Source organism: Condylura cristata, unplaced genomic scaffold, assembly GCF_000260355.1.
Source record: "Condylura cristata isolate star-nosed mole 26May11 unplaced genomic scaffold, ConCri1.0 scaffold00009, whole genome shotgun sequence".
NCBI classification, from domain to species: Eukaryota; Metazoa; Chordata; class Mammalia; order Eulipotyphla; family Talpidae; genus Condylura; species Condylura cristata.
This window is the reverse complement of record NW_004567110.1, coordinates 48,555,258-48,567,275: the sequence shown is the minus strand read 5'-3', so window position 1 is coordinate 48,567,275 and position 12,018 is coordinate 48,555,258. Positions and strand designations below refer to the sequence as shown.

At 38.6% G+C, this 12,018-nt stretch overlaps 1 protein-coding gene across 1 annotated transcript in view; it reads right to left on the bottom strand.

Moving 5' to 3' along the window:
- The window catches only part of VCPIP1 (valosin containing protein (p97)/p47 complex interacting protein 1), a 23,525-nt gene extending 11,695 nt beyond the window's left edge, over positions 1-11,830 (bottom strand). Inside the window, exon 1 of the mRNA XM_004679825.2 lies at positions 8,853-11,830. Within this exon, the coding sequence (XP_004679882.1) occupies positions 8,853-11,565 (2,713 nt within the window). The 5' untranslated portion in view covers positions 11,566-11,830. The remainder of the gene's footprint in view (positions 1-8,852) is intronic.
- Positions 11,831-12,018: the final 188 nt, after the last annotated feature.

Sequence of the window (12,018 nt, the reverse complement as noted above, 5' to 3'; positions counted from 1 at the left end):
TTTGGTTTGTGGACTATGTTTAATTCCTTTACATTTTCATTATTTTCTAATCTGAGAGAGTATACATACTATTTAATCAAGACATTTGTAGTTGATTTTAACAAAGAAAGGTTAACTTTTATCTTTCTTATCACAAGAGCTTAATGTTGGATTTGAACTTTTGAGTAGAGAATATCGATGTTATGAACATACAATCTCTGAGAGCTGTAACCCTTTTCCACATTCATAAACAAGAATATAAATGTGCAGGGCAACTGGATAAAACTAACTCAATGCATCAATTTAAAGTATACACATTTTAAAAGCCTTGGCACTTATGTTTAACTAGAATTTACTTACACAAAACATCTCACTCCCTAGTGAGACAGTACTACTAGTATATGGCTAAATTTAAGGTTGAACACACAGAAGTTTAATTTTAATTTCTGAATATTAATATGAGCCACAAAGCAGAATGCTAATAACCTCTAAGTAGAAGTTTTGATTGCTAAACGTGTTATGAAACTTCACTTCATACTATGAAGTTATTTCCATAGGGAAAACTTTTTACTGTCAATGTTAACTTAAATGTACTTACTAATATTTTATAAAATATTGTAAGAGGCCCTCCCTGGTGGCACAGTGGGTTGAAGCACATCACAAAGAAGCTTAAGCCACTTCCACATGAGTTCGATCCCCGCCTGCCCCGGAGGTGACCTCTCCTGACCCGCCCGCTGCTCCCCTCAGCAGTGTACTTCGTCGATCTGCCTGTTCTGTACCCCACTCTGTCTCTGGTGAAGCCTCTCACTCTCCGCATCTCTGGCCTGTACCCCAGTTCTGTACGAATAAATAAATCTTTAAAAAAAAAATATATTGTAAGATATCACTTATTTGGGAAATGTTACCTTAAATATACTTACTAATATTTCATAAAATATTGTAGTATATCACTTATTTGAAAAACACATCAATATAATTACATGGTGGTACTTAGAATTTTTTGGTAAAAATTATGATTTTAAAAAAAAGATTTATTTATTTATGCATACAAGAACTGGGGTGCAGGCCAGAGGTGAGGTGGAGAGTAAGAGGATTCATCAGAGACAGAGTGGGGAGCAGTACAGGCAGATCTACTGAAATACACTGCTGACAGGAGCAGTGGGAGAGACAGAAGAGGTCTGCCATGCAATCTGGGTCAGCTCCTTGGCCAGGGATGGAACTTATGTGGCAGTGGTTGTGGATAGCTTCACAGTGCTGTGCTTTAACCTGCTGTATCACCGGGGGGGACACTAATCATTAATTTCTTAGCAGGCTGCCCCCCATGACATTTGAAAACATACAGTTTAACATGCACTTGAGCTTTGTTGATTAAATACTTTTTCCATTTCTCTCTGCCCCCAAAACCAATTTTACTCCTTTTAGAGTAATATGGTCCCATTGAGCATGCTCTATTGTTTTAAGAAAAGGATAAATACCATCTAATCTTCTACTAGTTACACAGCTCTCAACAGATACTTTACATAGTTTTATTTTTTCAACACAACTAAGCCCTATTTCAAAAACAAGGAAATAAGTTTAGAGAATAAAATCAAACAGTTATGTGGCAGAGTCAGGGTTTTGAATAATGTGTATTAAAAGTTTATGCCCTTCTGTTAAGGGCTAGGGAAAAAAAAGAAGGGCATAGGAATTTGAACGTCTACACAACAAAAGCAGGATGCAAACACTATGTGATTAAAATATGTTTTCTTTGAACAAAAACTCTTGTTTTGGATTGAAAGTTCTGCCCCAGTGACACCATCAGATAGCGCTGGACACTGATGCCACCAGGAAGTCAGGATGCTTTTCCCAAGCCCAGGAAAACAGGATTTACCTGTGTCAAGATGACCAAGGAGGTGACAACAAACTCTGGGGACATGACAAAGACCAGAGCACCAACTGTAATAGGCTGTTGTGGTAGGAGGTACACTTAGGGCTCTAACTCTCTTTAGTCACTAGAAAAATGATGGCTTGGGATGAGATGTCAGAATGGATTTTTAAGGTAAAATAACCCCACTCTCTCAGATGACCAGTTTCCTGAAAATAAAGTGTGTATATATAGACTCAATTCCTGTCTCTGTTCAGTTGATTTCTGGCAATAACAGGTAGCCCAACCTCAGTATTTTCTGGTTACATTTCCACTGATACCAAACCTCTACTACAGGTCAAACCGTGTTACAACAAATTTGACAAGAACTATTCAAAGCCTTTTAGGAATTCATGGCATCAACAACTAGTTGGGAGATTATACAGGCAATTTATTTCCTTTGCCATATAACAACTTCCACTGAAGTCATGTTTGTTAGTAACAAAACCAGGAAAACAGGGACTGACACTTTGCATTAAGTCCCATGCAGCCTCCTATGGCCCTCCACTGTATCCCGTCATCCCTTCTACTACAGCCATGGTTCAGGCCCATCTCTTGCCTGAATTATTACCAATGACTCACCACTGCTTTTCTCTCTGATCTTGTTCTCCACAAATCCCTCTTCCACACAGCCTTCTGAGCTAAACCCTTAATGGTTCCCCCAAATCACATGTTAAAGTCCAAGCTCCTTTTTCATGGCATATAAGACATTCTAAGATTAAGTCCTAGTCCTCTCCTACCTCGTGTCATTCCCTGCCTTATTTTTTTTTACAAAGCAACAACACCAAACTGCTCTAGGTCAGTAATTATTGTATTCTTTAAAACTCAATTTAAGTGTTTACTTCTAAGATTCTTCAGAGTGGTAGGATTCTTCAGTGCTGATCCTATGCATATGAATACTACAGCCCTCAACATACTGCAGGTTAATTTAGTTTACTTATGTTTCCCCTTCTAGACTAGAAGCTTCTTGGATTCAGGTAAAGGTCTCGGATCCGACTTTCTATTCCCAGGGACTGGCACAAGAACAGAAAGTTGCACTATTAGCATTCGTTGAATGTACATGAATGAACAATACAAATGAGGTTTTTCCTTTTAAACAGTATCTGAAAACAGTCCAGCAAAGAACTTAATTGAAGCAGTAAAACTCTGCTTCGATGTTATATCTATATAACTATTGGTACTTTCTATATTCTTTTTATGAAACTAAAAAACCAAAATCATAACAAAAACAAAGGGAAACAACTACTGTTTTACCATTTCACTAGAAAACAAACTCCTAGAGGATAGGAGGCATTTGGTAAAGCATCTAGAAAATATATAAATCCACAGTTTTCTTTGTTTCCAATTATTTTACTTTATAACTCAACTGTTTCTTTAAAATACAACAGTAAAAATATTTACAGTATGTATTAATAAAGAAAAAAGTATATGGCATCATCATAGATAACCCCTCTTTACACTCTGTTTTCTTCATTCCTCAAATCCTTTCTCCTCAGTCTTCCATTTTCCTACTAAACAAGAGTTGTGTCAATGGTGGTATCAAAATGGTTTTTCTTTTGATTTATCTAATTTTCTTCCTCTTTAATAAGAAGTCACTTTAAAACTATTATTATATTTTTATAACTTACAGTAATAATATAATAAAAACCTGGGGGTTTTTAAAGTGAGTTTAAAAGGCTCTCATTCCAAATTTTTTACTTTAGCTATTTTAAAAGACAACGTAAAATATCTACTTTAAAATTTATGAGAGTAAAATTTTAATTTATCAACTATGTGAACGTTGTTTTAAAGGGCCACAAAAATAACAAAAATTAGTTCTAAACTCAAAGCATTTATGACCACAAAATAAACCGACATGAATGTACATTTAAACTAAGAACATGGAACTGTTTCTTTTAGAAAGAATCCCAATGGTAATCACAAGCTGAAAGAACTGTCTCGTCTCTCCACTCTTCCTCAGGTCCTCTCATGGAAAAATGTTATCTATTCATCAATAGCATTTCTATATTCAAGTCCCTTAAATGTATCAAACCCAAACAGCTTTCAGTTTCATCAAAGCCATACATCTTTTAGTCTCACCATAAATATTAAAGAAAATATTTATCATATCTATACATCTACACAAACCCAACTATAAATAGGTGCATACACACATGGTCTGAAAGGACAGAACTCAATTCATTAATAATTCTATCTGGGGAATACAAATGTCACAGAGAATTACATTTTAATTTATACATACTTGACTTTGAATTTTTAAAAATAGCTTATAATTAAGAAAATAAATATGAAAATAAAAGATATCAAAATGGTTGAGCATAGAAAAGAATCGAATCAATGTTAATCTTCAAGGTATCATACATAACATATGCATTTATTTTAATATATATATGCACTTTTAAAAATTTAGCTTTATTACTGCTTCCCCTTTAGAAATATGTTGTACATAAGTCAACATAAGGCAATCAGATGGTATGTAAAAAGTAGTAATACACATTAAGTACTATTAATGTATTTATGTATAATGTACATTAAGACTAGGAACTATTCCAACATTTGAGGTGGAAAAAAATCAAGATTCAGTAACGATATCCAGACCCAATCTTACCTAAAATGTGTAATTCTGGCCCTCCCTGGTGGTGCAGCGGGTTAAAGCACTGCACTGAGAAGCTAAAGCCACCTCCGCATGAGTTTGATTCCCGCCTGCCCCGGAGGTGACCACATGGCGTGGCAGACCTCTCCTGACCCGCCCGCTGCTCCCCTCAGCAGTGTACTTTGTTGATCTGCCTGTTCTGCTCCCACTCTGTCTCTGGTGAAGCCTCTCACCGCCCCTGAGCCTCTAGCCTGTACCCCAGTTCTGTATGTACAAATAAAATAAAAAATGTGTAATTCTGGAACATCCTAACACAGTGACAACATCCATTGGTACTATGAAATTACAAAATATCGTGTACTTTTAAAATGTAAATTAGGCCCTCCCTGGTGGCACAACAGGTTAGGAGGCAGCACTGCAAGCTAGCTGCAGCCGCTTCAGTCTAAGTTCAAGCCCTGGTTGCAGAGGTGTTCCACAAGGCACTGCAGACCTCTGTCTCACCTGCTGCTCCCCTCAGCAATGTACTTTGTCGATTTGCCTGTTCTGCTCCCCACTCTGACTCCAGTGAATCCTCTCACCATCCCTGTACCTCTGACCTGTACCCCAGTTCTGTATGCATAAATAAATATTTTAAAAAATGTAAATTAAAAATTCATAGCTCTTTCAGGAAGATAGAAGATACATAAAAGTAAAAAAAGTTTCTCAATTTCTGAAAGGTTGCTAGCCTTTGAAGTGAAGCAGGGTAAATATCACAAATAGTATGAATGCCATTAAAGTAACTTCAAATTGACAAATTTTGTTTTTCATTAATCTGCTCTTATAGCTCTTGAAAAAAGAAAATTGAGAAACTCAACAAAATATAATATTAAGAGAAATTAGCATAGTATTCATAGGGGTTGATGTACAATCTAGCATATCTATCACAAAAGAAAACCCATTAAAGTCTATAGGAAACTTTAACAATATATTGTGCAATGCCAGTTAGTCACTCACATACTACATAGGTAATGATAGATAAAAAAATCCCAATAAGCTCTAATTGCTCTAGACAAAGCAGATTAAAATGTGAACTATACTATTTCATTTTAAACTACCATGTGATTCAAAATGACTAATTTTAAACTGTCATCATGTGCTTCAAAGTGACCAGCAAAAGACTGATGCAACTGACTTGCAGATATAAATGAAAAACAACTATAAATTCTATTTAATAAATATTCTACTTAAAGACAAAGGAAAAGGGAAACACATCCCTGGTTAGCAGTGAGCCTATGTAAAGAAAACAGGCAATCATACACAGATGTGTGTAAAGGTCGGAAAACTGGAGATCTATTGATGAAAACTATAGAAGTATGGGATGTCTAAAGCTGAGATCTTTAATGTTCAGTTTATGAAGGACATGGATTGTCTTACTCACCTTTGTACCTCTAGCTCAATCTGAGCTCAAACTAGATGAATATTCAGTTTGCTGATATAAACTGCATTCAATTATTAAAAAAAATATTTACCTGACAGGTATTAAGTGCCACATTCTTTACTAGGCGATTGGGCACTCATCAGTGAATAAAAAAGCAACTCTACCATTTTAGTTTATAGAACTGCAGGAGAGGCATATGAATAAGTAAACCAACAAGTAAGATAATGAAAACTTGCAACAGATGCTATGAGGGAATGTACACAGTACAAAAGCAAAGGGGACCAACTTAAGAGTGGTTGGCAAAGGTCTCTAAACTCTTAAGATAAGGAGAAAGCTGCTCTACAAGGAGATATTTAAGCATAAACCTAAATGAGAATAAGCCAGCTATATTCAATAGCACTATCGTGATAAGCTATTTCTAAACTTACCTATCAGCTGCTTAATTCAAATTTGGTTAATTCACAAAGTAATTTCTGTACTTTGAAATTTGCAATTTTCAAATAAGCTCTGTCATCTTCTAGCCCTTTACAATCTAATCATGAATAGTTCCCCTGCATTCTTTACATAAAGTTGTATATTTATTAATTTTCTGAAGTTGACACTTTTCAAAAAACATCACTTTTTATTCATAACACCTTTTTGAAAAAAGCAATTTATCTTTGACAGAATTCAAGCATAGCTAAAAGAGAATTAGAGTGAGAAAACTGTATTACAAAGGGGTCAATACACACCAGGAACTGCCTTAATATTTTAAAGCAGAGTGCTACACTATAATTACCAAAATACTCTGATGCTTAAATTTTGACTTCAGATGAAACTAAATTATATTTGAAGGAACCTGTGGATTTATAGGGGTAGCAGCATAAATGTAGGAGTTGAAAAAGGAAGACATTATCTTAGTAACTCATTGCAATGAGTCCAGTATTCAAATATTCATGTCCAGAACCTTTGAACCAAACTCCAAAAGGTCATAACCAAACGTGGTTCATAGTCATAAATCAGAACTGTACTTTTATTAATTTTATTAAGAAGTAAATTATCATGCTGACCAGAGTTTTAAACTAATTATCATAATCTGACCCATGCCAATTTATTAATCTACAATGGAGAACACAGCCTTCCAAGGGAACATATGCCTCATCTGAACTCTCACCTGTATATCAATACTTTTATTAGAGAACCTATATACATGACCAGAAATAGATGCTTGAAATATGAAATCAATAAAGAAATACAGATCTTTAGCCATGTGATGACAAGGGTTGATAAAACATTACTTCCTATCTACAGAAATCCTTTCTAGCTACCAGAACTTTCATGAACTGGGGATGATCTACCTGTTCCTTTTGTATAGCAGTATATAATCACCAAAGTCTGATTTTCACCTTTTTCCAGGTTCTGTGCTGACCATTACATTTCTGCTCTTTCTACTTAAGCCTTTCTTTAAACAAGTTAATATCACTTACTTAATTCACCCAATAAAAAAAGGTATTTCAAAGTGCCTACTACCTGATAGGCCTATACCAGGCACTGAGCATCACCGTTCGATAGGAACCACATCCTCAAGAATCATTTTCTACTGTGGAAGACATGCTTCCTGGTTTTGACCTGGAAAATTATGAGTTTTTAAAGGTGTTTTCTGCACATACCTAATTTTATCCATTCTATTTTTAGTTTTCAGATTTCTAGGAATACTTTACTATTATCCTGTATACCCACTACAAGGGGTATTTTGTATTAGAGGAAGCAACTAAAGCACTGGGGAATCAAAAAGTTTGCTTGAAATCACTAAAATTAAGTAGTGAAGCCAAGATTCAAATTCTAGGTCTTTCTAACTCCAAAGATCACACAACCTTTCCTTTATTTCCATGTTGTCTCCAAGCAATTTAAAAACTCTGATGGAAATACATGAAGTGCCTACCCCATACATTTCTTGATATAACACCCAATTCGATGACTATTTCAGTTAAAATAAAATCAGCAATATCAAGTTATAAATTTGTATAGGGCTTTTAGATGTCTCCAAATTTAGAGGTCTCCAAATTTAATAAGCGAGGTATAAGTAAGAATTTTGGTAGGTCAAAGCTCAAATCACTGGTAATTTAGTATCTCACAAGACACAATCAAAATCCCCATCAAAACCCCCATCATTTTTCTCATCTAAAGCTCTAATTTCAGCAAAAATAAAGTCTTTCTAACAAGTAATCCTGTTTAAATTTTACTTCTACTTGAAGTCTGAGCAATTAATAACACTTAAAAATAAAGAGTAAGTAAATAAAAATAATGAAATGGTGCACTACTAGACTATATCCCAAATCATCTAAAACTTTGTAATTTTGGCCAGCGATGTATTTTCCTTTATTTATGTTGAATTATTAAAAAGGAAACCACATTTATTTCTTAAGTTTCATATATGTTATTTCATTGCAATAGATAGCAAAAAGTCACTGAGCAATTACTTAAACACAAATCCTAATGTACAAATAAGAAGAATGTGATGACTGGGAAAGGGAGAACAGGAAACAGAGGATAAAGACTATTAGCTGGGAGTACAGTGAACATATAAACACAAGAAACTGCAATTCATCAAACAGGAAGTCCTGAAATCACATGACATGCAGGAAAATAAAACGGTAAAAATACATGAAAAAGAGGGTGGAGAGGCATAACTGAGACAACGGGGTGAGAATAGGGTGAATGAAAAGGCTGAAATGGATACAAGTCTGTTTCTGGAGAAAAAAAAATTTAAGAGTAAGCTATATTCAAAAATCCAGTTAAGAGACTAGTTTCATTTTCTTAGTTATGTTTTCCTAATATTTACGCAATAGAGAATCACATAAACATCTACCCATTAACTGTCAAGAAACTTAAGAAAATAATTTTTATGTTAATCAGGGTTTTTTCACAAACTATATTATATTCATAATTAATAAATACCATCTGAATTAAACGGATCTTACCCATTAATGTTGCTAAAAGACACAAGGAGTACATTTCTTTGTCAGCTTGCTCCTGAAGTTCCTTCGATGAAAGTTTACCAGTAACAGCAATTTCTTCTTGTTTCACAGAGTGGGCTGAGTGTGCTGCAGCAGACTGACCACCTTCTGCTTTACTTTTTAGAATCTCTATTGTAATTCTGTCACCATGCTGCAAAGGAACGGGTTCCTTTTCCATTCCTGCTTGGGGCGGCATTAACTCTTTAGGTGGAAAGCCATATCGAATACACTGTAAATACGGAGGAATGTTGAATTCTCTGGCTATGCTTTCCTGAAGTTCAAAATAGGTTGTGGAAGACTTAAGTGTAACCATGGACTGTCGCCCATCATTAGTTGTTATTCGGATCTTCTTCTCCTTAGAAGTTGTTGGTGAATAGGGAGCCTTGGTAGGGGTAACAGGTGCAGAAGATGGACCATCACGAATGGTACTGGGAGAAACAGTCCTAGACAGGCCTTTTTGTTCTTGTTTTAACTTCTCTGTTTTCCGTTTCTGCATTACAGAAGCTTGTTCTGTAATATTCTGTTGAATAGTTCTTTCGGTTTTACTCATATTTAACTCCTCCTTGTGCAAAGTTTTTGTTTTCTGTCCAGTAATAATAATTTTAGTTGGGAGCTGTGACTCTGACTCTTGGCCTTGAACATCTCCAACTCTTTGAGCATGAGCACCATCTATATTTACAGGAGTATAATCATCAGGATTCTTTTTGGCAGTTTGATGCAATATAGTGTGGACAACTTTCTGAACTAGGATTTCACTCCCAAATTCACCTGGAAAGTGCTTGGTAACAAGTTTCATGGCAACATCATAAACATTACTATTCAAAGATGAATTACTTTCATACTGAAACCAATAAACTGTTTCTCTGACCACTCTTCCACCCCATTCCAAAGTAATAGGAAAAGCTTCTGGTAGATTGTCATACTCTTTACCATCCCAAAAATGTTTGAATCCACAACCACATTTGCCACCAGTGGACCTCGTATTAGTTCTGTCCCCATCCAAATATACAATAGACCCATCTCCTCTGACCCTTCGCACAGATGTGCCATGGCACCAACTGCAAGCTGTCAGGTTACTCAATCCATAGTCTGGTACCAGAACATCTTTCACTGAATCATATGAGCAAACCAAATTGTTCAAGGGAAAGCTGTAATTTTTGTCAGGCCTCAGCTGTCCATGAGTACTTTTTGCCAGGTTATACAGTTTCCCTCCTGGAGCCAACCACTCTGGAGGAACATGAAGTTCAGAAAGGGCACCACAGAGCAAACACTTGTGAAGACGATTATCCATTACTGCCTTTTTAGCAGCTGCTGTGACTTCTTCAGGCTGAACTCCTATCACTCCAGTCCTCCTGTAGAAATACTGATGGACATCAGCAACCAAACTAGGATGGATACCGTGTTTGTCCATAAAGACTTCTTCCATAGCAGCAACAAGCCTAAGTAAGTATTTATCTTGCAAACTTCTATCTCCCCCAATAACACAACCACCATCCTCTTCAAGTTTGATGTACTTTTTAATAAGGTCCTGAGGTACGCCCCATGCTTTAGGAAGCAAATTCATAGGCAGTTTGGGCAAAGCCGCCCCTTTTATACCTACCAAGGGGATATAGTGGTTTCTACCAGAGCTACTCCATGCAATACAGATTGGTTTGTTCAAATGACCATCTCTCCCAGTGCACTTCTCTGCAGGGATGAGCCCTGGCAGGAAGGTGGCTGAATAATCACCAGAGCTTCTCATGCCACTGAGAGAATCTAACAGAATAATAGGGCGATGTAACACATTGGCAAGACCAAATATGTGGATGTTCCTCAGGCCCAAGGGAACACCTTCCGGTGGTACAAACAGAGGGTCACACTCATTGATAATGTCCTCCCACTCAGCGGCATCAATGAAGTCATGGAACAGGGCTTGATATCGGGCCAGGTGCTGCTGAAAGTGCTGTTTAAGATTCTCTCTCAAGGCATGCCAGAAAAGCTCCCGGCCTACCAGAGCCCTGGACACAGCATGCACCAGACAGTGTCCATCCCCGTCCACATGCACTGGAATAAGGCATTCCTGACTTTTATTGGCCCGCTTGATGTCTTCAAGAGTGTCATGCAAATAGAGGAGGCTTCCGGAGCGGTCCTTGCCATAGCCCACTGTGTTAACATGCTCTGGTTCGATGAGGAAGGCGCGGTCACCCAGTAAAGCACAATCGAACAGTTCGCCCTGGTTCATGTCCCGGAGAAGCTTAGCCCGGCCTGTCTGTTTGTCCATTCCATAGCGAGCTAATATGGGAGACAACAATTTGCAGTGGTAGTTAGAAAGGCCCATCACCTTTACCAGTTCCGTGTTCTTCTTGGGTGCCCCCGTCACTCCGAGTAGCGCGTTCCGCAGTAGGTTGTGTAGCACTACGTCCGGGTCGGTCACCTCCTCCACCCCCAGCAGCTGTTGCTGCTCGTGCCGCTGTCCGCACTCCGTACACTCGATGCTGACAGAACCAGAGGCCGGGAAGAACAGCCGCGCCTGGCACTTCGGATCCGGGCAGCTCCCGGAGAGGATTCTCCGGTCTCTCCGCTTCGAGAGCCCCCCCGGAGCAGACCCGGCGGCGGCCGCCAGAGGCGGCGGAGTCTGTGGAGCCTCGGGGGGAGGAGGTGGCGGCGGCAGCGGAGGCGGCGGCGGCGGCTGAGACATAGCTCTCGGCTCTCGCGTCTCGCTCCGCGTCCCAAGCGACCCTCAAAGGCTCATAGCCCAGACCCCACCGGCCCGACTCGGTCTAGTCCAGGCCCCGGGCGAATCACTTTCCTTTCCCTACCAGCTCCTCCTCCTCCTTAGCGAAGGCGGAAGCGCCGGACGTTGTTTCTCTTCTTACTTCTCCACTGCCGTAGCCGTTGCCCCGAACGTAACGGCCACCACCCTACCCCGCACTCACACTCACTCACTCTCGCTCTCTCTCCCTCAGACACACAGACACACACGCCCTCACTGAGATTGCGCAGGCGCAACTTCCGCTCTGCCCTCTGGGAATTAGAGTCGGTCAGTGTCTCTCCTGGCCGTCCGGTGCTCAGAGCTTGGGCTCATAAGGAACTACAAGTACCGGGAGGCCTAGCGGTATGGCGCCGGAGGCGAGGAGGAAGAGGAAGGTAT